Source organism: Argopecten irradians, chromosome 4, assembly GCF_041381155.1.
Source record: "Argopecten irradians isolate NY chromosome 4, Ai_NY, whole genome shotgun sequence".
Classification (NCBI taxonomy): Eukaryota; Metazoa; Mollusca; class Bivalvia; order Pectinida; family Pectinidae; genus Argopecten; species Argopecten irradians.
Window position 1 is genome coordinate 17,879,179 of NC_091137.1, and position 27,730 is coordinate 17,906,908.

Genomic DNA, 27,730 nt, shown 5'->3' on the forward strand with positions numbered 1-27,730 from the left:
GTAAAATGTATCTATTTACTCAAGCCTTTGAGTGGTGCTGTTCTTATGAAAAGATGAATAGTGTTTGGCATAATGCTGTTATAGTATGAAAGGAGGGCATAAGCCCCTCTTGGCAGTGTTTAATGGAGCTAAGAAGTTAGAGTAAAAAACCTTGTATTGGTGAAAGTGTACCCTTGATTCATTTCTCTAAATAGATATCCTTAACCCACAGAAAAAAAATAAGAAAAAACAAATATATTACATATCCAGGGAATGCTTCATTTGTGATGTTTGATGACTAGTAAGATGTGTACACTGGCACCGTCATCAGGCATTAACTCACTAAAATATTTATTCATGGTATCTTCATATCCTTACATTAACCATACATTCAAGCCTGAAGAAAATGTTCAAACATAAATTAATAAGTACGATAGATAATTTGTAAAAGAACAGGAAAAATACACATATAATTCCTGTCGGGTACCCCGACTAGGAATCGCACGCGGGTCTCCGTTGTGAAAATTTAAGGCTCTAACGACTGAGACAAAGAAGCACGCTCTGTCAGCTGAGTGACAGAGACCGTATTTAATACTATATATGTACAAACCACACCAACCCATTCATTTTACATTTATAAATTATAATTGAACAAACAAAATGATATCTATAAAAACCTATTATGGAGGGATACTCATTTTTATCACACTCCAGTTAAGGTTCATGACTCCCGTTTTTGTGGTTATGTCCCCTTGATCTGGTACCTTTGGTACATACCATGTTTGACAGAACAAAAGTATGTCTGGTATTTAACCTATTGTAATGTTGTTGAACTGTTACATGTGAAGAAACCTATTGTAATCAGTTTTTGTGTTTCTTAATCAGGGTTAGTTCTTTGTTTAGTGTTCATGTATACATGTGGCATTTCACACTAAACATCAATTACTATATATTGTACCTGACTCATAGTGAAGCCATGCTGCTTAAGTTAAGTTATGTCTCCGGCAGCTATAGGAACAGAAGATATGAAAAAATGATAGGCGCTTAATAAGACCAAAAGTTTGAATGAAAGCTTTTTTACCTGTGAATTTGACATGTGGCTTGCATTGGATAATATGGTATACAGTTTTCATATTTTCAGAGTGCATTTGTTGCAATTAAGTTTTAATTGTACATGTATAGTGATACGGTTGCCTTCTAGATTCGTGCTAGGAAAACTTGCCATTAGCCTAGTTGGTAGAGTGGCAAACCAGTAAGTCTGGGGTCATGGGTTCGAGCCCAGCTGGTCATTTAATTTTAGGGTGAAATTGAGGCCTCCAAAATGGGGAAGGGCACTTATTTGGTGGAATGCAATATGTGTGCACTTAGTAGCTTCCAATCATACGATATTATTTTCTCACAAAATTATGTGACAGAGCAGTTACACAAACGGGCAGATAACTCTACATATCAAAGGAGACAAGAAGTATACAAGATCAATGGTGTATTAATTGTTATCAGTGATCTACATTTATGATATATTTAAGTCTCCCGCATGTCCTATCAGTATCAATTCTTGGTCTTTGTCCAAAGTTTTGTAGGTTACCACTAAATCATTGACGGTAAATCAAATAATGGGTTCTACACTTGTCAGCGTACAAACAATTCTGGACATCACATGACACCCGTGGATTAATCTTAGTATAATTTATGGCTCACTTGCATAACCATATCTCTTACATATGTTATTTGTTTCTTTACTTGTGCTACTAGTAATGGAGTTCCACATGGATTGGAACCAAATTTTGTCAGAAACATCCTTGGGGGAAGGGGAACAGAGTTTGTATAAATCTTAGCTTTGATCCCCTGGGGCAGGAGGAATTGGGTCCATTAGGAAATTGAGGTAGATCCTTTAAATCACTACTAATAATAGAGTTCCACATGGATTGTAACCAAATTTGGCCAGAAATATATTCTTTTGGGAAGGTGAACAGTGTTTGAATAAATCTCGGCTCTGACCCCCCAGAGACAAGAGGGGCAGGGCCAAAAAGGGAAAATAGAGATAAATTCTTTAAATCACTATTAGTCATAGAGTTCTGCATGGGTTGAAACCAAATTTGGCCAGAAACATCCTTGGGAGAAGGGGAACAGATTTTGGATAAATTTTGGCTTTGACCCCGGCCCCTAGAGCAGAAAGATTAGGGCCTGAAAGTGGAAATAGAGTTAATTCTGTAAAATCCTTTAGAAGAGAAATAATGATCCTGTTTTCAGAACATTACTTGGCATCACATGTCAGGTGAACGATACAGATCCTCAAGGACTCTCGTTTGCTCTTCTTGCTTTACCCACTTGTAGGCAAGTTTGAATAAATGGTTAAGGTTTTTCCATTCTATTACTACTAGTTCTCCATTTCCTGATTACTCCTTGTGGGTAATCACTACGGGGAGTGGAGGCGCAACGTCTTGGGATGTGGAAAATGTAGAAATTCTTGATGGAACTGGCCGTGGATCCAAAAGAATACAGAGGCCTCTCTTTAAATCCAGGTAAATATGTAAAAGAGGGAGTCCAACACGGCAGTTCCTTCTTGGAAGGAACTACCGTGTTGGACTTGGTCTTTTACATATTTTCCTTGTGGGTAAGTTTGGCTGTATCGATATTCTAGATATACCACTAGCCCTGCGGTTTTAGGTCACAGATGCCAAAGGAATAAAGTATTTATTACATAAATAATAGCCAAGTCTAAAAAATCTACCATTAAAAGTAAACTATATTCTTTGTCAGAATTAAAATAAGTAATATAAGAAAAGTCTTTGATGGTAACGAGTTTGCCCAAATGACCATCATGACCTATGGGCCTCTTCTTTTATAAAATATTTTAATCATGTATTTAAAGAAAATCATGTTGTCTGTAACTAATGTCTATCACATAAAATGTTCGTATTGCATGGCTTTCGAGTAATAAGGGGGTAATAAGTCCCGAGTGACGAGAAATCATGCAATAACTGACTTACTGCATGCTTCTTAACCTCGAACAAAAAAGACAGGTTGATTGAAAAAATACACACCTTTCCATCCCTATACCCCCACTCTCCCATTGTTCTCTGTATGATTTACCTGTATCTATTATGCTTTTGAGCACTATTCAGTATTAGAGGTTCTTTGCTCAATTGTAATATATTACTTTGTAATTGTCCATCTTAAAGCTGACAATGCAAGTTAAAATTATTAAAATGATTTTTTTTTTAAATAAGTATACTCGTTTTTTCAAGAATCGTTTATGAGACATTCCCTGGTTGAGGACAGCCATTTTTGTTTTACATTCCGACGACTCACCGACCCAAATATAAAGCGCGTGAATCGACACACGTGCGCTCATTCATGTACCTATACACCTAGCAGTCCACAGTATATATCACCTACAAATAGGTAAACAAAACCATCACCTGTAAAACTATATGAGACTTTTTTTAGCAAGAAAACATGTCAACTCCTCTAAGTTTCATCATTTAGATGTTTCTCAAAATAAAATTCCAAACGCAGGTGCATGAATAGAAATCCAAACAATAATCCGTCCACATATCTCCACGTATATCTTCGTACCCGATGCACTCAACTGACCATATACACGTGACTACGTACCTGACCCGAACGAGCGACAACTATCAAGGACACTCACGTGTCGTTGTACATGTACGTGTAAAACTTAGTGTATATTGAAGTGTTTTATTAGTTCGTATTGGACATATGTTGGGATATAGCTGACAACACATTCATCTATTACTTCAATGAAATATTGTCAGGTGAGTGCGGTGTTTATTTTCAATTTGACATTGTTATTTGCAATATCGAGGCATGTGTATCTTAGACAAGACATGTTTAGAATGATACATGTGTGTCAAGTGTCCCATCCTTTATATAGGGGGTTGGCCAGTGAAGGTTACCACTTCCTTAGATACTAGGGGATGTCTCAGAAACAATTTTTGAAAAGAAAAAAAAATCGTTAATATATATTTATTTTTTTTTTAATTTCAACTGCATGTTTTTAACTTGCATTGTCAGCTTTAAGGATCACAAGGAGTTTTGCCATGTGTAGAAATGAAAACCTTGATGCAAAACACTGCATCAAAATGTTTTAGGAGATATGTACAGTATGAAACAATTGGATTATTAACAAGCTCTGTTTAGCGATTGCAAGAAAAATAAGTAAATGAAAAAAGAAATTGAAGGAAACTTTAAATGTAAGTAAATTTTATTTAAAATTAATTCCATATGTGCTTTTTAATTGATAAAATGCTTATGTATTAATACCAAGGCATCATTTGTTGATATAAAGGTTAATTTAATTTAATTCTTTATTTATTTAACGAGGATTACAAACAGCCCGAAGGCTACTAGATGCTCTCCTCAACATATATCAAACAAACAATATGTACAATTACACAAAAGACATACAAATGTCGCACATGCTCACACTCACACATACATACTTTAGAAAGAGAGAGAGACAGAGAGAGAAATAAAGGTTGATGAGGAGTTAAAACTTTTCCTTACAATACAAAGTTGCTATTATATAATGATTAATTGAAATAATAATTAATGAAGCTTTTTGATGTACATTTAGATATCCCCTCTCTTATAGCATTTGTTACCATGGTTGGAAGTATGGCTTGACTCGGGTGTAATAAATCCCTTATTACCCGAAAGCTATGCAATAACCTATATGTGTTTGATCAGTCTGGCAGTATATAAAAAATACGACTACTCACACAAAACCATGAACAGTTACTCCCTACATATGTCTATATATAATACAGGGCAGTGGAGACTATTTACTTACCAATGCTTTTTAAGGGGCATAACATTCTCTCCAACTATAAAGGATATAATATGACGTTAAATTTATCTAAGGAATCTGATATATATCAACACTTTAAATATCTCTGATTGAAACCGTATGCTTTGTGATTTAAAAAATACCACGCCTGATTAGATTTATGTTGGAGACTAGTCTTCTTTACTTGTAAAGGAAATCTATATCATTGCATTTGTCATATTGAATTTCTTGATGATTTCTTTTAAAGAATCAATGGATGTTTTTAGTACACAATATTTTCTTTATGAATAAGTAATATTATATTTGTGTGTTATAGAGCTCTTCAATGAAAATATATTCTGCGATCGTTTGTATTTGAATATTGATATAAACCTGAATCCAAATATATTTCTGCTCAAAGAACTATCTATGCTGCTGTTAAAATAGACAATCTATTTCTATTTCTTAACAGAACTGTTCATTTAAGGCTCAGAACAGTTCATTTAAGGCTCAGAACTGTTCATTTAAGGCTCAGAACTGTTCATTTAAGGCTCAGAACTGTTCATTTAAGGCTCAGAACTGTTCATTTAAGGCTCAGAACTGTTCATTTAAGGCTCAGAACTGTTCATTTAAGGCTCAGAACTGTTCACTTAAGGCTGTAGTCTACTAATGACTTTTCAAAATGAGAAGATAAATATTCAACATTTGGTGATAATGGCATTAGTAAACAATTTACATTTAATGATTTTTAGCTCACCTGGCCCGAAAGGCCGGTGAGCTTATGTCATGGCGCGTCGTCCGTCGTCCGTCCGTCCGTCGTCCGTCCGTCAACATTTCCTTTAAATCGCTACTAGTCATAGAGTTCTGCATGGATTGTAACCAAATTTGGCCACAAACATCCTTGGGGGAAGGGGAACAGAACTTGTATAAATTTTGGCTCTGACCCCCCGGGGGCAGGAGGGGCGGGGCCCAATAGGGGAAATAGAGGTAAATCCTATAAATCCCTACTTGTCCTAGAGTTCTGCATGGATTGTAACCAAATTTGGCCACAAACATCCTCAGGGGAAGGGAAACAGAACTTGTATAAATTTTGGCTCTGACCCCCCGGGGGCAGGAGGGGCGGGGCCCAATAGGGGAAATAGAGGTAAATCCTATAAATCGCTACTTGTCCTAGAGTTCTGCATGGATTGTAACCAAATTTGGCCACAAACAGCCTTGGGGGAAGGGGAACAGAACTTGTATAAATTTTGGCTCTGACCCCCCGGGGGCAGGAGGGGCGGGGCCCAATAGGGGAAATAGAGGTAAATCCTATAAATCGCTACTTGTCCCAGAGTTCTGCATGGATTGTAACCAAATTTGGCCACAAACATCCTTGGGGGAAGGGGGAAAGAATTTGTATAAATTTTGGCTCTGACCCCCTGGGGGCAGGAGGGACGGGGCCCAATAGGGGAAATAGAGGTAAATCCTATAAAACGCTACTTGTCCTAGAGTTCTGCATGGATTGTAACCAAATTTGGCCACAAACATCCTTGGGGGAAGGGGGAAAGAACTTGTATAAATTTTGGCTCTGACCCCCCGGGGGCAGGAGGGGCGGGGCCCAATAGGGGAAATAGAGGTAAATCCTATAAATCGCTACTTGTCCTAGAGTTCTGCATGGATTGTAACCAAATTTGGCCACAAACATCCTTGGGGGAAGGGGAACAGAACTTGTATAAATTTTGGCTCTGACCCCCTGGGGGCAGGAGGGGCGGGGCCCAATAGGGGAAATAGAGGTAAATCCTATAAATCGCTACTTGTCCTAGAGTTCTGCATGGATTGTAACCAAATTTGGCCACAAATATCCTTCGGGGAAGGGGAACAGAACTTGTATAAATTTTGGCTCTGACCCCCCCCCGGGGGCAGGAGGGGCGGGGCCCAATAGGGAAATAAGAGGTAAATATTCAAATTCCTTCAGAAAAGAAACAATGAACCTGTATTCAGAACATGACTTGACATTACAAACCAGGTGAGCGATACAGGCCCTCTGGGCCTCTTGTTTACTTCTGCAAAAGTACAGTAATTTATACAGAACTTTTGTGGTAGAAATTTCCCAAAATTGTAAAATGGCTGGGGTCTTGTATGCAGACAATATTTTCAAAAACTCTCTTTACATCTTTGGCAGAATAAAATGCTCTCCATGGGTGAAAAATTGAATATGTTCTTTTGTAGATTTCCCCTGGGGTGCGCATTGAACAGGGTTTAATGAGGTCAGATTGACCACAAATATTTTTTCCCCTTCACTGTCCTGTACGATAGAATCGGTTTTTAATTGAAGGTTACACAGCTCCATTTGTTACCAATATTAAATGCCAATTTCACAATGACCCCAAGGTCTCTTTACTACAAATGGGATTTTAATTCATTTATATATAATAATAGAAAATCACATTCTGGAGTATTTACTCATCAGTGGTGATAAAAATGTTACCAGCTAGGGTAGTAATTGACCGACCGAATGGCCATGGTAACTATGACGTCACAGAACAGAGTCAGACTTCATAGCAACCCAGTATTTTTCTCTTTTCTGCATAGAGAGAAACGTCAAATACCATATTCAATTTTCAGAACAATTTATTTCAGAAAACAGCAGAGTAATTTAACTTTTAAATTTTCAAATTACCTCCCCGTGTTTCTGATTGTGCTTGAGGAATATTGGTGAAACTATACCTTATTGGGAAATTGGCAATGCTCTGTAACTATTAGCGATACACAGTAGCCGGATAGGTCGTTTTGTTTGTCATGACTTTGTTAAGATTTTATTTGGGTTTTCAAAGAAATGAAAATTAAAAAACATTGTGTATAAGATAGCAGTTGACAGTTAGACTGAATGGTCATGGGTATGATTTTTATGAAGCAGAAAGCCCCTGTTTTATAATATGCATAAAATTAAAAAAAAAATTATATGTCCTAAAATTGGTGAATTAGAGACTTTTATGCAGGTTTCACATTTGCATAAAGAAATCCAACAAAATAGGTTCAAGATTAATGATTTAGAGGGTATCCGAATGTGCATGTGAGATGGAAAATTTGGATAGAGTGATTGTGACGTCACTTGGTAACAGGCGCCATTGTTCCGGTCTCCGGTAAATCGGAGACTTTTTATTAGTTTTTATATAGTTTATCAACGTCCAATGTGCTGAAAATTGTCATAGAGACTGTGTTTACGGGGAGTACGGGGAGTGGTGTTCGGAGTCCCCGTCCACCAAGGAGTTAGATTCAACCAACTTTCGCCATGCCACCTGCTGGAGGTCATGGATTGCCATACATACAATAGTTTCATAGACTGAAGAGATTTGCATATACCATATAGATGGGGCTGCCGTGTCCAAGTAAGATGTCCTGACATATGACCACAAGCCCTCCACCTCTGGGATGCGGGTTCGAATCTCATATGGGGAAGTTGCCAGGTACTGACTGCTGGTCGGTGGTTTTTCTCTGGGTACTCCGGCTTTTGCCTCCAACAACAAACCTGGGACCTCCTTACATGACCATGTCTGTTAGACTACTACAACCAAATTGTGTAGATTGTTGTGGAGTTATATGATGTATATACAAAGCCAAGATCACTTCATGGTTGAAAATAGTTTCTTTGAAATAAGCAAACCTACTACAAAAATCCAAACTTGACTTATTTTATTTCTGTTGTAAATTTTCTTTACTCTCTTGTCTTCTCTTAATTTCCAGTATCATTAAGCAAGAACATTTATAAAATCTATGCTGCCATCAGTTACAACATGTAATCATTCTTTCCATACTTGTCTTTCGTTTGAGGTGTGCTTTATTGCCTATTGGTGAATCCCAAAAATGAAGTCAGTAGAATGGCTTCTTCCAGAATGAGAATAAAACTACCATTGAGAGTTAATGTTTAAATTTGTCTTCATATTTCTCATCTCTTAAAATTGTAGCATGCAGCAGTCATTCAAAAATCACAAGTCAAGGTCATTTTCACTAAAACAAAATAAAATATTTGTCAGATAATTATAATCAAAGATCACTTTGGGGGGTCAACATTATGCAGATTTTCCTGCAAGTTTTCGCATGGAATAGCTGTCTGATAGTCAATCACCTATAAGCCCCCATCTCCCCTTTTTAGGCCTCAATTAGGGGGGGGGGTGTCATAAATCAAGACCAAAACTGTATAAAGGTTTGCGATAATTTAGTCTTATTAAGCACCTTTTCATTTTTTTCAATTTTTTAAACTCCCTGGGTGCGATTCTGGTTGAATACCGTTTGTGAATATAAGATTTTTGATTAAGATTTTGATTAGAGATATTTTGTTTCGAGAAATCTGGGCCAGATAGGATAATAACAATAAGTTGGGTTGGGGATGGATCCACTCCATTGGTAGCTCATTAACTCTCTTAAGACCTTTTACAGCCCTTGTATTGAGATAACCCTACAATAAGACCATACTGGACAGGGGGGGTTGATGTGTGATATGTGTAATGAGATGACCCTACAATAAGACCATACTGGACAGGGAGGGTTGATGTGTGATATGTGTAATGAGATGACCCTACATAAGACCATATGGACAGGGGGGGTTGATGTGTGATATGTGTAATGAGATGGACCCTACAATAAGACCATACTGGACAGGGTACAGGCGAGGGTTGATGTGTGATATGTGTAATGAGATAACCCTACAATAAGACCATACTGGACAGGGGGGGGGTTGATGTGTGATATGTGTAATGAGATGACCCTACAATAAGACCATACTGGACAGGGAGGGTTGATGTGTGATATGTGTAAATGAGATGACCCTACAATAAGAACCATACTGGACAGGGAGGTTTGATGTGTGATATGTGTAATGAGATACCCTACAATAAGACCATTACTGGACAGGTTGAGGGTTGATGTGTGATATGTGTAATGAGATAACCCTACAATAAGACCATACTGGACAGGGAGGGTTGATGTGTGATTTGTGTAATGTGATAACCCTACAATAAGACCATATGGACAGGGAGGGTTGATGTGTGATATGTGTAATGAGATAACTACTACAATAAGACCATACTGGACATACTGGAGGGCTTGATGTGTGATATGTGTAATGAGGTTATAACCCTACAATAAGACCATACTGGACAGGGAGGGGTTGATGTGTGATATGTGTAATGAGATAACCCTACAATAAGACCATACTGGACAGGGAGGGTTGATGTTGTGATATAATGTAATGTGATAACCCTACAATAAGACCATACTGGACAGGGAGGGTTGATGTGTGATATGTGTAATGAGATAACTCCTACAATAAGACCATACTGGACAGGGGAGGGTGATATTGAATGCTGTGTGATATGTGTAATGAGATAACCCTACAATAAGACCATACTGGACAGGGAGGGTTGTTGTGTGATATGTGTAATGAGATAACCCTACAATAAGACCATACTGGACAGGGAGGGTTGGTGTGTGATATGTGTAATGAGATAACCCTACAATAAGACCATACTGGACAGGGAGGGTTGGTGTGTGATATGTGTAGATGAGATAACCCTACAATAAGACCATACTGGACAGGGAGGGTTGATGTGTGATATGTGTAATGAGATAAACCCTACAATAAGACTATACTGGACAGGGGTTTTGGGTTGATGTTGTGATATGTGTAATGAGATAACCCTACATAAGACCATACTGGACAGGGACGGAGGGTTGTGATGTATGATATGTGTAATGAGGTAACCCTACAATAAGACCATACTGGACAGGGAGGGTTGATGTGTGATATGTGTAATGATGATAACCCTACAGATAAGACCATACTGGACAGGGAGGGTTGATGTTGTGATATGTGTAATTATGATGACTCCTTACAATGAGACATTACGGGACAGGAAGGTTTTGTGTGTGATATGTGTAAGATAACCCTACAATAAGACCATTACTGGACAGGTTAGGGTTGTTGTGTGTGATATGTGTAATGTGATAACGCTACAATAAGACCATACTGGACAGGGGTTTGGCGTGTGTGATATGTGTAATGAGATGGGACCCTACAATAAGACCATACTGGACAGGTGAGGTTGATGTGTGATATGTGTAATGAGATAACCCTACAATAAGACCATATACTGGACAGGGAGGGTTGATGTGTGATATGTGTATGAGATGAACCTACAATAAGACCATACTGGACAGGGAGGTTTGGTGTGTGATATGTGTAATGAGATACCCTACAATAAGGACCATTACTGGACAGGGAGGGTTGATGTGGTGACTATGTGGTAATGAGATAACCCTACAAAAAGGGACCATTACTGGACAGAGAGGTTTGATGGTGTGTGATATGTTTAATGGAGATAACCCTACAATAAGACCATACTGGACAGGGAGGGTTGATGGTGTGTATATGTGTTAATAAGATAAACCCCTAGCAATAAGACCATACTGTCGACAGGAGAGTGTTTGATTGATTGTGTGATATGTGTAATGAGATAACCCTACAATAAGGACCATACTGGACAGGGGAGGGTTGATGTGTGATATGTGTAATGATGATAAACCCTACAATACGACCATACTGGACAGGGAGGGTTGATGTGTGATATGTTGTAATGACGATAACCCTACAATAAGTCCATGTAGCTGTGTGACCAGGGGGGGGTTAGTGTTGTGATATGTGTAATGAGATAACCTACATAAGACCATACTGGACAGGGGGGGCGGGGGTTGATGCTGTGTATGTGTAATTAGATAACTAACAATAAGACCATACTGGACAGGAGAGGGTTGATGTGTGATATGTGTAATGAGATAACCCTACAATAAGACCATACTGGACAGGGAGGGTTGATGTGTGATATGTGTAATGAGATAACCCTACAATAAGACCATACTGGACAGGGAGGGTTGATGTGTGATATGTGTAATGAGATAACCCTACAATAAGACCATACTGGACAGGGAGGGTTGATGTGTGATATGTGTAATGAGATAACCCTACAATAAGACCATACTGGACAGGGAGGGTTGATGTGTGATATGTGTAATGAGATAACCCTACAATAAGACCATACTGGACAGGGAGGGTTGATGTGTGATATGTGTAATGAGATAACCCTACAATAAGACCATACTGGACAAGGGAGGGTTGAGATAACCCTACAATGAAGATGGTGTGATATGTGTAATGAGATAACCCTACAATAAGACCATACTGGACAGGGAGGGTTGATGTGTGATATGTGTAATGAGATAACCCTACAATAAGACCATACTGGACAGGGAGGGTTGATGTGTGATATGTGTAATGAGATGACCCTACAATAAGACCATACTGGACAGGGGGGTTGTGTGTGATATGTGTAATGAGATAACCCTACAATAAGACCATACTGGACAGGGAGGGTTGATGTGTGATATGTGTAATGAGATGACCCTACAATAAAGACCATACTGGACAGGGAGGGTTGATGTTGTGATATGTGTAATGAGATAACCCTACAATAAGACCATACTGGACAGGGAGGGTTGATGTGTGATATGTGTAATGAGATAACCCTACAATAAGACCATACTGGACAGAGAGGGTTGATGTGTGATATGTGTAATGAGATAACCCTACAATAAGACCATACTGGACAGGGAGGGTTGATGTGTGATATGTGTAATGAGATAACCCTACAATAAGACCATACTGGACAGGGAGGGTTGATGTGTGATATGTGTAATGAGATAACCCTACAATAAGACCATACTGGACAGAGAGGGTTGATGTGTGATATGTGTAATGAGATAACCCTACAATAAGACCATACTGGACAGGGAGGGTTGATGTGTGATATGTGTAATGAGATAACCCTACAATAAGACCATACTGGACAGGGAGGGTTGATGTGTGATATGTGTAATGAGATGACCCTACAATAAGACCATACTGGACAGGGAGGGTTGATGTGTGATATGTGTAATGAGATAACCCTACAATAAGACCATACTGGACAGGGAGGGTTGATGTGTGATATGTGTAATGAGATAACCCTACAATAAGACCATACTGGACAGGAGGGTTGATGTGTGATATGTGTAATGAGATAACCCTACAATAAGACCATACTGGACAGGGAGGGTTGGTGTGTGATATGTGTAATGAGATAACCCTACAATAAGACCACATACTGGACAGGGAGGGTTGATGTGTGATATGTGTAATGAGATAACCCTACAATAAGACCATACTGGACAGGGAGGGTTGATGTGTGATATGTGTAATGAGATAACCCTACAATAAGACCATACTGGACAGGGAGGGTTGATGTGTGATATGTGTAATGAGATGACCCTACAATAAGACCATACTGGACAGGGGGGTTGATGTTGTGATATGTGTAATGAGATGACCTACAATAAGACTATACTGGGACAGGGGGGTTTGGTGTGTGACAAGGGACCAGTACATACATGTGAACACATAATTGATTATTGATTATTATATCATATTCTTGGTAAGGGATCAAACAATGTATCTGTGGCTTAAGGTCTGAGATCAACCGAACTGTCTTATAAAAAATCTCTTTGAGCGAGCTGTATAATGGAAGTTATGGTAATTACAGGTAGATTGATTTTTTATCAATAAAGAGCGATAAAACAAAATCTGAAATATTCCTGATTAAGTCTAGACAGGTGCTCATATGGTGTAGATTTTAAAAGTCCACGTAAGGGGTCGTTACTCAGGTAAGCCCAATCACCTGTTCGTTCACTATTGATTGATTTTAAAGATTTATATGTTAGTCATGTATTACAATCATATCTCAGTAAAATAGCAAATATTAAAGACATAAAACATATTTGTTTTTGTCATAAAGAGAGGGGAATCCAAACAAAATCATTAAATACCATATAAGGTGGTTTGTGGGTCATTGCACATTGAAGAATAGAATTCTGGGTTTGTTCTAGAGCCAAGATTGAGTTATAGGTGAGGGGTGGGGGAGGAAAGAGTGGTGTACATTGTAGGAGTTAGGGGTGAGACTTAGTGGTATCTGAGGGGTGACAGAATGGTGATAGGGGTTGGAGTTGTCAGGGTGGAGGGGATTGGGAGAGGAAAGAATTGTTTAGATTGTCTGTGATCTTAGGTAGGATAGGAAAAGGAAACTTATCCATGCATTTTAGATTGAAGTGGGGGATTTGGATTGGGTGACAAATGGATGGTTTCATGGGGATATGGATTACTGTGGAAAGTGAACATTGAGGGGGGAAAGATGTGGATTTGGAGTGGAGATTAGGGTGGAGTGAGGGAGTGGAGTTGGAGTGGAGACTGGATGGGAGAAGGGTGGATTTGGAGTAGGCATTTTGGTGAGATAAGGGAGTTGGAGTGGGGATTAGGGAATGGAATTGAAATCAGGATTTGGATGGGAGGAGAGAGTGGATTTGGATGGATGGGGTGAAGGAGTGGAGTTGGAGTGGAGACTGGATGGGAGAAGGGTGGATTTGGAGTGAGGATTTGGGTGGTGTGAGGGAGTGGAGTTGGAGTGGGGACTGGATGGGAGAATGGTGGATATTGAGTGGGGATTTGGGTGAAATAAGGGAGTTGGAGTGGGGGAATGGAATTGAAATCGGGATTTGGGTGGGAGGAGAGAATGGAGTTGGAGTGGGGATTTGGGTGGAGTTGGGTGAAGAGGGAATCTTATCTTAGATATTGGGGATTCTGAATATCTACATTAATTGTTTGACTCTCTTAATTAGTTTGTTAATAATGGGATAAGGTAGATCTGAATTATGTGTCACCTTAAAGGAGGTTTATCTGAAGGTACCCTTCTTTATGAAGGTCATTTGTTAAGGTATGATGTCTCATGCTGGGATGTTATTGATATATGTCTCTTGTGAAAAAACAACAAGGCATTAGAGCTGCAGGTCTGTGACGCAGACAGATAATTGATAAACCTTGCACCTCTAATATCAATCATCTAGCAATTTAAATGTACAGTGCTGGTTCTGCACCATACAATATTCAATGATCTTTCACGGGTATTGTATGGTGTGTATTAAATCTCTCACACATCAAAAGCTAATTGAAAAGTCCAACAGATATAATTATCTCTTGTCATGAGCACACTCATGATTTTAAGAAGAAAAAAAAACCATATTTTAAAAGTATTGATTAATTATCTTCTGTTTACTATCTATATCTAAAAGATTAAATAAAAAATAAAGTTCTGGTTATTATAGAAAACAGTTGTGTCAAGGATAAATTAGTACATGGGCTCTATCCATAGATTAGTACTTGGCTCTATTCATGCAAGAATTACATAAACGGTGATCCATGGGTGCTTTACATGGATAATACAGTGAAAAAATTACTTAGCATTAATTATAACACAAGCCTAATGTAAGGGATATATTATAACTAGTCCAATCTACATGTCAGGATCTGATAGTACCTGCCCCAATACTGTGTCTGTCTAACACCTTATTAAATAGATCAGTATTGATTTCCATTTTGATTATAATACTAGATTTAGGAAAGTGATATTGATATTGGGAAAAAAAATTGATTATCACTATCAGGATATTTATCAATGATCATTTGTCTTTATTTATTTTTTTAAAGTTTGCTCTGATGACCTTTATCCTTATTATGTTGTTTTTGAATCCATTTCCAAATATTTTGAAATTCTGTCATGGTTGCCATCTGTGGACGATCAGACACAAATATTATAAGTCTTCACTAGGATATCCATTTCACTGTCTGTGAATATTTCATTGGCAGTGGTCTCCGTTATTCAGTAATTTGAACGTTTGGCATTTGAGAGATAAGTAAACAGGTAAATCTGGAATTTTCACCTGTAGATAAACAAACAGGAGTGGCATCACTACCTGTGCTTGTGGGGACAGGTGTGGCCAGGCAAATACTGGTTGACCTCTTTTGATGTGTGAGAGTTATGTCCCTTATATTGGTTTAAGCCACCATTTCAAAGTTGATATACTAAAATACTTTACACTACTGTAACAGAAGTTGTTTAACTATCTTTCATTTTTGTTTAGAGCTAAGTCTATACCTTATTTGTCTTTTATACAATTATAATAAACGATTAATGAATTGTACATATATATATATATTAGAAATCCTGTTATATAAATATCTGATGATGGGCTATTCTTTTCGCTTTGCACCTGTGGTCCAATTTGTAATCATTGCTTGCTGACATGGACTGTTGATCACTCCAAAAACAATTATTTCTAAGAAGTGCTTTGTTTCACTCTGTACTATTGGAAACGTAATATGGTCTACCAGATAACAATACTTCAATATTATAACCAATATTTCTCAGATGGTATTAAGACCTCTCAAAGAACAAAGAAAAACTGTCTGTTAGAGCTATGATGGTCTCAGTACAGAGGTCAGCTGTGTTATAATAAATCAACCAAGAAAATGATTTTATAACTCAGGTGGTCTTTATACAGAGATGGTCACTAAGACAATCTATGATGATTATAGAATTGTGCACTTGTAGATATGTAGTTAAAAAATTAGTAGTTGATCAGCACAATGATTTGTCTAAGCTAGCGTTTTCAGGCCTATATAAGAGTGGTGCAAATTTAAAAAAAAAAATGTCCTTTGTTGTTAGTTCCTGCTGACAAATGTAGATTTATTGTAGCTTTTACAGAACTGTTAGACGATAAGCTTAATGACCACATTATATGTCCGCCATCATGTACACGTACACGTTTACATCAGTCATTTCTGTGACCTGACCTTCCCACCTAATGTTAACCTTTATAGCAGACAATAACCATTGTAAGCTCTCGGCCCGTAACAATAGTATGTAACAAGTCACATCAGTTACTTATATTGTAATGCTAAGGTATCTTTGCCAGCTCATTGATGTTGTACTCGGTAAACTCTTCCAGGCACAAGGATTCTGTAGTTTATCTTAAAGTTTGAACTATACAACTCTTCACAATGATAAACGGCTATTAGATTGACAGGTTTTATGAAAATAGCCTTTTTCCTTTTTTTTCATCCAAGGTCCAATTCCCAAAATACATCGGAAAATCTGTGGGCTTTAGATAAGGATACAATAGACCAACTAATAGCTTAGGCATGTGGTTACCTTGTTCATAGTGTAATATAGCCCTAAATAATACAGTTAGCTTACAAAATTTCTTGAGAAAAAAAATATGACTGAACCACAGAAGTACTTGCCTGATTGTTGTTGTCATGTTGTATCTTATTATAATATGTCTCCATTCGTACTATCACTATCTAAATGTACTCTCTTGAATTATTCTCCATAATTGTCTCCCCTTACTGTTGTTTTTTTTTTTTTTTATCGGTTAGACTATCACATTGTCTGCTTTTCATACCAACTTTTGTTTTGAAGTAGTAGTCTTTCCTAATGGAATTTTTTGTTGATACAGCTTCTGAACTGCTAGATGGATTTCTATGAAACAACAAAGAAATGTTCAGGACTATGCATATAAATTAAAAATTTTGTACATGCAACATTTTTGAAGCAGATTATATTGGGCGGGGCAAATCAGAGGTAAATCCTTTAAATCGCTAATAGTCATAGATTTCTGAATGGATTCTAACCAAATTTTGACAGATACCAATTTTCCCTATTAAGAGCGCCTCCTCCAATAAGGGCGCCCCCACGTTTTTTGCTGAAAAAAATCAACTAATTTCATACAATTTTTGTGCCAGATTGTGACGATTTGTCTTTGCAGACACTAATAAAATGCTGTTTCACATCAATTTGATGCTTAACAGATATCCGATCAGCTATAAATTTATTGCATTGGGCAACTTAGGACATCTTTGTCAAATGTTTACATATAGAACAGCGAGAACGCCATGTTCAAAACAAAATGTGTCACTTGCCCCACACACGTGTATAGATGAAGACTAACTGGCAACAACATTTTAGCCATGTCTATACAGGTTTTATGAACACTTACTGTATATCTATGATAAAGGTTACTAAATAACAGGAATGTTATCATTTCTAAGCATTTTATTGTGTGCTCTTGTCGGTATTTCCCATCTGCCACAAAAAGAAAGTAGCGATCGAAAGCACTGTCCGCCATTTTTTGTACGCATGGTAAACAAACGGGCTAGCATGAAATGCCAAAATTCCGTGAAACATACTTATTTAACCAATGTTTAACCATACATTTCTTCATAATTATGTAATTTCAATACTTACTTGATTTCAAAATGTAAGTTGGTTATAGTAAGTTTCAGAAAAATACGAAACTAAAAGCAAGATGACTATAGTCTGTTTCAGAAAAAATATCTAAAAGTGGTCTCAAATAACGACGCCCCCCTCTAAGCCATTTACCCACGCCCGGTGCCCTCATTAGGGAAAATACAGTACATCCTTGGGGGAAGGGGAACAGAGTTTGTATAAATTTTGGTTGGTTAACTGGATTGAAACTAAGGCAATGGAAATTTTTAGCATTGACCAATTGTTATAATCTGGCCATCTCATCAATATCTAACTCAGATAAAACCATTTTGGAGATAGAAAATGATGGCCACCATAACTGGTGATTTGTCAAAAATCCTAATTGGTCATATACAGTAGCCATATGTTTCGTAAGCTACATTTTGTGTGTTTAGTCTACAGTTTGCTTACCACAGGAAATGGACTTAATTCCTGGACAAATATGGCACTTCTGTTTGATTATGGTTGTGGTCATTGACATTTTTAGAACCATTTTTATATGAATTTCTGCTTATATCGAGATGACTCATAACATTTTAAATAGACATTCCGCAAACAGCTGATAACCTTTAGCTTTTTGTGGCGAAGTGCTCTCCCTTAATCAGTTCAAGGATTTTTTTCTCTGTCTAAGGAAACCCTGGGGATTATTCTCGGAGATATAAAGTGTTTTTAAATAATCTACCTTTCAAGATAAACATTTTAAAGAATTCAAATGTCAGAATGAGTAGGAGTTCATGTAAGGGATTTATTAGGAAGTTTTAAGTCTTGACTCTATGTTCTCTCATTTCACTCATTTCCAAATGTCTATATAGCTTTTCAATGGTAGTTCATTTAAAAAGTAGGGTTTTATTTGGCTCGAATGGAAAATACTGATGGACACCATTGTCTTCTGTCCTGATAAGCAATAAAAATGAGATAGTGTCTCCTGAAGCCATGAAATGGTAAAAATAAAGCTGTTGAAATGGTCTTTCTTTTATTATCATCAGCTGTATATTCAAATAAAGATTGTAAAAAATTACCAAAAACCTCATTAAATATAAAATGGAGTAAATGAATGAACGTTAATTGAATATCTAGAGAGCACGTACTATTAACATGTTTCTTTTCTTTGGGGATTTATTTCCCTATTTCTATTTGTAAATCGTATGGGATAAATTTGTGTAAATGTTCGCATTTTTCTGTTGCTACAATCTTGTTTAATGTTGAATAAATATCACATTAAGCAAAAAACATTATCTGTGTAATAAATTTTCCTTTCACTTAATTTTCCATTTTGTACATCAGTCGATAAGAAAAAAAAGTTCTTTTGAAGAAAGTGGATGAAAGAAAGTTATTATGGTACATGAGTAAAATAAATGGGGACATGGAACTCGTTAGGTTTGGATGATACTGTAGTGTTTACTTATCTACTTATATTTATGTTGAAATATTTTACTTGATATCGACAATATTAATAAAAAAATGAATACCATCTTCATGAAGACGAGTGTATTATTTCGTTTGTTTGATTGATCTGTTAGCTAATAGGTAAAGGAATAAAGTAAATGGCACAAGACTGAGAAATTAACGGGTTACGGAGAAGGGTTTCAGTCCTGTTCAAGTGAGTTTCAATGAGGAAGAATGATATGCTTGTTGGAAATGAAATGGCTGATTGTCTATGGTACAAGTGGTTGTAGGTGGAGTTTGATTTCTATCAAGTACATCTGACTTTGTGTGAAGTAGGCTATAACCTCAGTAGGAGAGATTTAAACCTAATTTTAATAAACTTGGATATTAAAAGTTTTATTTCTCTCAAAGAGTTTTCATTTCTGCATTGCATTATTTGGTAGGTAAGATTGGAAATTTCTCTTTGGTGTTTTATGTATCTTTTGTAAAACCATTTCAATTTCATGGATGTATATTGCTCAATATCATAGCCAATTTTATTATCATTGAATTTGTGTAATAGCTGTTTTTATGAACTGAATATATTTTTCAGATTTATTTAGCCTTTTATTGTTATGGTTATATGTTATATGATAATTATTTATTCATGTAAGAGCTAAAGGTACATTAGATGGGGCTAATTAGTAGTTGAGTGGTTAAGAAGTTCTGACATATTACCACAGGCCCTCCACCTGTAATTTGCAAGTTTGAATTCCATGTGGGGCATGTCAGGACATAAACTGCTGGTCAGTCATTTTTCTTTGGTTACTCTGATTTTCTATGGCATGTCCTTATGATCGTAGATGTTAGTTATGTTAAATTAATTAATTGAAACATTTGATAAAACTTCGGAACAGAGTTTGTATAAGTAGAGAAGAGATAAATGGGGGCCCAATAGTGTTAAACACAATAAATCCTTAAAATATCGCTAATACTCATAAAGTTCTGCATAGATTGTAGCCAAATTTGGCCAGGAACATTCTTTGAAAAGAGGAACAGAGTTTGTAAAAATCTTGGCTCTGACTCCTTGAGAAGAGATAGATGGGGCCCAATAGTGTAAAACACAATAAATCCTTAAATATCGCTAATACTCATAAAGTTCTGCATAGATTGTAGCCAAATTTGGCCAGGAACATTCTTTGAAAAGAGGAACAGAGTTTGTAAAAATCTTGGCTCTGACTCCTTGAGAAAGATAGGGGTAAAACACAATAAATCCTTAAATATCGTAATACTCATAAAGTTCTTAGATTGTAGCAAATTTGGCCAAGAACATTCTTGAAAAGAGAGCAGAGTTTGTAAAAATCTTGGATCTGACACTCTTGGGGCGAGGGGTGGTGCTCAATAGGGAAATTAGAAGAAATTCTTTAAATCCTTGAGGAATTAACACTAAACTTGTTTCAGAATATTACTTGGCATATAACAAACCAGGTGATCTACACTTTAACGGGCCTCTTGTTTAACTATTGTAGTATGCTTTCATAAAGTCTACTATATGTGTTCAGTTGAATTACCTTGACTTTCATTCAATAAATGTGGTCAAAGCTACTAAATTTTTTGAATTCTCTTCAACATAGTGTCAAAAGTCCTTGAGAGACATGATTTTGGGCAATGGAGCATGGTTATTGGTCTTCTGGGTTTTTCAAAAACAACTTCCATAGCTTTTTAAGGTCACATTGGTCAAACAAGTCATTAAAAAACATTTTCTCAATAACCAAGAGGTCCATATTGAGTGTTTAGATTGGTTGATATATGGTGTTGTATACTGGATAGCAGGCGGCGATGTGGAACTGCAGAGATAGTTCAGAGCATACAAAACATTGACGCAATAGAAATCTTTTTTTTTTTAAATTTGAAGGTAATAGACTCAGTTTTGTTAAGGTATTTACCTGAAATGAAAAAAACCATTTGATAATGAAGTAAACATGTTTGGTAGGTGGTAAGAGTCAATAGTTGTGTTTGGTATGTAAGGCGGAAAATTTGTCAACAATATATAATCAAGGTAACACATGATATTTAAATTATTATACGTGCAGGTTTATTTAAGTCTTCATGGAACATTAAGCCTTTTGTCATTGATATCAGTGTCAAGGTTTAATGATATTGAGATTTACGCACATTTGTTGGTCACTGTTGATGGGAGTTCCTGTATCATATGGAATAAGTCGTCGTTATACAAATTTGTATTTAACTGTCAACAAGTATTTTACAGTGAAATTCACTATAGAATATTTTCTCATAGAATGAAAATTTTTTAATGAGAGTAAAGAAATAGAACATGCTTCAATTAAAATCTAAATCACTGATAATAACATTTTTATGGTCAATATTTAATGATTTCAAGTTGAAATTATTAGTTGAAAATTAGAAAAAACAAAAGAAAAAAAAGTCAGTTGACTCAAATTACTATACCACATTCTGTTTGTCTAAGAACAAACCTGTCAGATTCTATGTACTTAGATGAGTGGTGGATGCCTTTCAGATTCTATGTACTTAGATGAGTGGTGGATGCCTTTGAAAAGTCAGCTGTTCAGAGCCACAGAACATGCCTTGAATTTTCTACTGTCAATCGAAAACTGGCCTTTTCATACAATTTTACACTGAATGAATTTGAAAGGATTTTCTATAGGAAGATATTTCTGTAGAACTTTATATTGTCACCAAGGAAAACACACGAGAGTCGTACACACCTGTAGGTCAGCAGGTCGAGAAGTCTTGTCTAGCAACCAAGTACAACAAAACATACATGTGGAGAATTTATCATTATGTATGATAATAGACTATTGAATTAATTCTCCATTATGTGACCAAGACTGTGGATAATATCATAATGAATTGTAAGTCATGTTTTAATTACTTTTGGCATTTGTTCATTATATTGATAGTAAATGGTGTTTACAATTTATGTAGATATTAGATCAAAACTGTTAAAAAAGAAATTTTGGTTGAGGCCTAATATGACTAAATTTATAGATCTCTTGACTTCAGAAAATAGTAGCATTGTTAAAAATTTAGCTATCTTTGTTCACAAGGCTAATGAAGTTAGAAATTCAATATTATTTGATAATTGATATATTTGTTATGTGCATCCTTTCGCTGATTTCTTTTTTTTTTTTATTTATATATATATATATAGTGTACATCCTTTTTCCAGAAAAGTCTGTTTACCATTGTCATGTCTGTATTTGTTTTGCACAAAGGCTTTTTAGCCTATTTGCTAAATGAAATAAAGATTCATGTTATATTATATTGATAGTAAATGGTGTTTACAATTATATGAAAGCTATCTTACAACATTACACTGAACACATTGTTCGTGATGGAGTCTATATACATTTTCTTTTTAGTTGAGAACAATGCAAAACAGTTTTTTTTTTTTTAATTTGATTTGATTAAACCAAATCATCCATGATATAGCTGAAATTGGTATTGTCTCTTTGCTCATTCTTCCTTCTTATCAATGATACTGCTATTTGCATTTTTATATAGACTATAAACCTGAGAGAGTGAATGATAATGAAACTAAATGAAACTAAAATTTATATTCAAATTTTACTTGGTTGTAGCCATTTTTTCTTGGAATATACCTGCCTGGTAACTTACGAAATTTTATTTGAGTTTTGACATAAAAACGGACATAATTGAGAGGTTTGACTTATTACCTTGGGAGTATATTAAAGAAAAACTATAAAAATTTGATCTACATAGCAACAAAATTAACATTCCAGAAATAATAATACAAAAAATAATTACAATAACTATAATAGAATTTTATATGGGTCTGCCAAGAAGATGGGGAAATATTTGGCTGATCAGTATGAGGCTTGGTGAGTATAGACCAGCCCAAGACTTTAGCAAAGGTTTAAATAAAAAAATGGCGTTGAATTACTGTACATGTATTTAGAACTTTTACAATCAAATCTTTTCAGATCTAGATGTAAATGCAAACACATCCACTGTATTACTTTTCTTGCCTCATCTGCTTGCATGCTCATGTAAGTACATAGTATGTGTAATTCAGCTAAAACTGGAGTTTTTTTATCATAATTCTACTTTTGTTTCAGTTCATGGGGTCATGTAATGCTGCCTACTAGAAATTATTATGTATAGAATAACTTATTATCATTAATATAATATAGAAATATTCTTTTTGTCTTTGCAGAAAATAGCGAATGAAAGAGACAAATTAAGACCAAATTCAACAGAGAGTAAGTATTTTAATATAACCAATGATAATATAGTTATTTAACCGGTCAAGGTATTGGTCAGTCCAATAGTGATATATAAACAGATAAGATAGGGTTATCTCCCTTCTCAGGTTATCTCCCTTGTGTAGTATATAGAACCTGACTACTGACTTTAATATGAAATCTGTGTAATTAGTAGACATACAGAAATGTCCCAGTGTGAACCTGATCCATTCCCATGATAACTTGTCTGAGACACAGCATACTGGACACAGTATATACATGTAGAGTACAATATTTAAGTATCCCATCGTTATTAATAAATGCTGGGAGTTGAAATTATGTGGCTCTCAAACAGGACAACTGAATCCTGCCACTGGAGGTGGATTCTAGCATAGTGATAAGCTTGAACCACCAGACTATCTTTACATACTCCTTTTATTGTATGTATACCTTCTTTAAAACTTTGACGACCAGAGCCACATGACAACCAAGGTTATATAACCACCAAGTATCATATTAGCATTTGAGGATCTGTCCACAGTGCATTTGGATGAGCTATGAAAAATTTGAATAAAAAATATCTTCTCAATGAAAGGAGACAAGCTATATAAGTACTAGTATTTCTTTAGCATAGTTCTTCTTATTGTAGTGTTTTGATTGAACCATATGACCTTACTAGTGAAGATAGATTGTAAAACTTGCAGTACCTATTTCACTTATGTCATTGATTCTCCACTAATTTGCATATTTTCAGAAATGAAAACATAAAATTTGAAAATTGAAAACAAAGTTCTTATGTATTGTCATTTGTTTGGCAAATATCTCTGCTTTTTAAATCCAAAAGGGCTGGCTCCTATCTTTACTCAAAGAAAAGTTATAATTGTTACAGTCAACCATCATAATTTGGTAAAGAACAGATACGTGACTTTGTTAAAATGAACTAAATTGAGGTTTGTCATTAGAAATGCCACAAAATATACACTTTAACTGAATTTTTGCTTTGGTTTTGGACTTTTCTTTCCATTCAAAGCCATTTGTCCGTCTCAAAAGCAACTTGTCTTTATCAATTGCAGTTATGAAAAGTTCATTTGTGAATATTGGTTTGTATGATTCATAAGTGTGTTCGAATAGTTTCATATAAAAATAGTACCAAAGTATTTTGTTTCTATATTTTTCCTTATTATCAAACTGTACCTTTATCTGCATCAGTACATGTCAGTAATTTTGTATTCGTATAAATCACAAATTACTGTATAGGACATTAAAATCCTGCTTTAAACAGTAACGTATATGCTACAACATGCATAATATATAACTGTGGAAATCTGACAGGATTATTATGTTTTTAGGTCATCTGACCCAAAGGGTCTTTTCATTCAAACGACTTCTTCTCATCATGCACCGTCCGTCGTCGTGCGCCGTCCGCCGTCCGCCATCCGCCGTTCGTAAACTTTTCATTCAAACGACTTCTTCTCAATAACCGGAAGGCCCAGGGTACTCATATTTGGCCTGTAGGTTGCTGGGATGAAGGGCTACCAAGTTTGTTCAAATAAATGACCTTGACCTTCATTCAAGGTCACAGGGGTCAAATAGGCTAAATTTCTTTAAACGACTTCTTCTCAAAAACCAGAAGGCCCAGGGTACTGATATTGGGCCTGTAGGATGCTGGGATGAAGGGCTACTAAGTTTGTTCAAATAAATGACCTTGATCTTCATTCAAGGTCACAGGGGTCAAATAGGCTAAATTTCTTTAAACAGACTTCTTCTCTGATAAAAGGGCTACCAAGTTGTTCAGAAGGACCTTCATTCAGGTACAGGGGTTAAATAGGCTAAAATCCTTTAAACAACTTCTTTCAAGAACCAGGGCCTAGGTACTGTATTGGGCCTGTATGATGCTTGGATGAAGGGTTACCAAGTTTGTTCAAATAAATGACCTTGACCTTCATTCAAGGTCACAGGGTCAAATAGGCTAAAATCCTTAAACAACTTCTTGTGAATTAAGAGGCCTAGAGAATATTAGGCCTGTGGCATGCTGGGATGAAGGACTACCAAGTTTGTTCAAATGAATGACCTTGACTTCATTCAAGGTCAAAGGGGTCAAAAAGGCTAAAATCTTTAAACGACTTCTTCTCAAGAACCAGAAGGCCCAGGGTACTGATATTGGGCCTGTAGGATGCTTGGATGAAGGGCTACCAAGTTTGTTCAAATAAATGACCTTAACCTTCATTCAAGGTCAAAGAGGTCAAAAAGACTAAAATCTTTAAACAACTTCTTCTCAAGAACCAGAAGGCCCAGGATACTGATATTGGGCCTGTAGGATGCTTGGATGAAGGACTACCAAGTTTGTTCAAATAAATGACCTTGACCTTCATTCAAGGTCAAAGAGGTCAAAAAGGCTAAAATCTTTAAACGACTTTTTTCAAGAACAGAAGGCCCATACTGATATTGGGCCTGTAGGATGCTGGGATGAAGGGCTACCAAGTTTGTTCAATAAATGACCTTGACCTTCATTCAAGGTCAAAGGGATCAAAAAGGTTAATATCTTTAAAACGACTTCTTCTCAAGAACCAGAAGGCCTAGGGTACTGGTATTGGGCCTGTAGTATGCTGGGATGAAGGGCTACCAAGTTTGTTCAAATAAATGACCTTGACCTTCATTCAAGGTCACAGGGGTCAAATAGGCTAAAATCCTTTTAACAACTTCTTGTGAATAACTAAGAGGCCTAGAGACCTGATATTAGGCCTGTCGCATGCTGGGATGAAGGGCTACCAAGTTTGTTCAAATGAATGACCTTGATCTTCATTCAAGGTCATAGGGGTCAAATGGGCTAAAATCTTTAAACGACTATATTGTATTGTAGTAATAGTCAGATGACCGTTAAGGCCCATGGGCCTCTTGTTCTATTTCATAAATTCGTCAAAATGCATATAAGAAAACGTACTTATCAGCGGTTCCACTTCTCTGCAATACTTTAGATGATTTTTGCCTAAATTAGCAGCGATAGCGTATCTGTTCTCTTGGTATATGTCTTTATGAAGTATTAGAAAAAAAATGAATTCAATAACACGAATCTGCTTCAAAACTTGTAGTCAAAACTACAACATCGAAATTATCAAACGATAGATCAAAACTATTGAAAGTGGCGCCGATGAAGGGATGATTATGTTTGTACCATATTGGTAACGTATCTGTCTACACCGATTCCCATTGACTGCGGATGGTTTCAGCGTTCTTGTCATTTAATTGGGAAAAAACGACCCGCACGGCTGATGTGACGGTAGATGTGATAACTCAGGATAAACAGTTCGTCTGATATTATTGGCCAACGAAACCTCACTTGTCCTTTGTTGATGTTTTGTGACATGAGGAAAAGGAATAATTCATTCTCATTGTCCTCGCCTTCCTTCACCTGAGAAACGTATCAGTCTCCGTCATACTTGAGTGCCACAAACAACCCTAAACTTACATTTTCTGACCATATCTAGTCTGAAACAAATTGCTATAAATGAAACCAAGTTCACTCAAATTAAGTTTACGTACAAAAGTACAGATCCGTTACCAAATATGACAGGTACGTTACCAAATAAACAGATAGGTTATTTCATGTTTATATATCACATAACCGTATCATTAGTATAAGCAAACATTCTAACAATGTCTGGCTATAAAATGTATTTGAATTAGTCGATGTAACAGTATTTTTATTGGTTTTACACTAAATATTAGAGTTAACGGTACATCTTTCATCAAACAGATACGTGATCTTTTATACCAGATACGTTATTATTTTGATATGTGATTTATACATTTAACAATTAATTATATACCTAATAGCTTAATCAATACAGCTAACTAGTGTTAGAAATCACATGATTAATATCAGAAATGTATATATATGTTACTATGTACAGGTATATACTAAAGGAAAGTAAAGGTTTTTCTTATTTCGAGTTTCCCAACACTGGCAACACAACAAATCTTCCCGCTTTAAACTATTGACAAACTCTCAGACACTTGCCACGTGGTTAAGCTGATTTCGAATGTTTTATGACAAGCGTGAGAATTTCTGTCGATATGGGGTATTTTTCCATAACGTATCTGTCGGTAAGGTACTGACCGACACT

General features: G+C 36.3%; 1 protein-coding gene across 3 annotated transcripts in view; it reads left to right on the forward strand.

Annotated features, from left to right (window-relative positions):
• The window catches only part of LOC138320814 (uncharacterized), a 107,540-nt gene that overhangs the window by 25,527 nt on the left and 54,283 nt on the right, over positions 1-27,730 (forward strand). For all 3 annotated transcript variants that reach the window (XM_069264051.1, XM_069264052.1, XM_069264054.1), the window contains one exon: positions 23,579-23,624. In XM_069264051.1, coding sequence (XP_069120152.1) covers positions 23,579-23,624 — 46 coding nt within the window. The remainder of the gene's footprint in view (positions 1-23,578; positions 23,625-27,730) is intronic.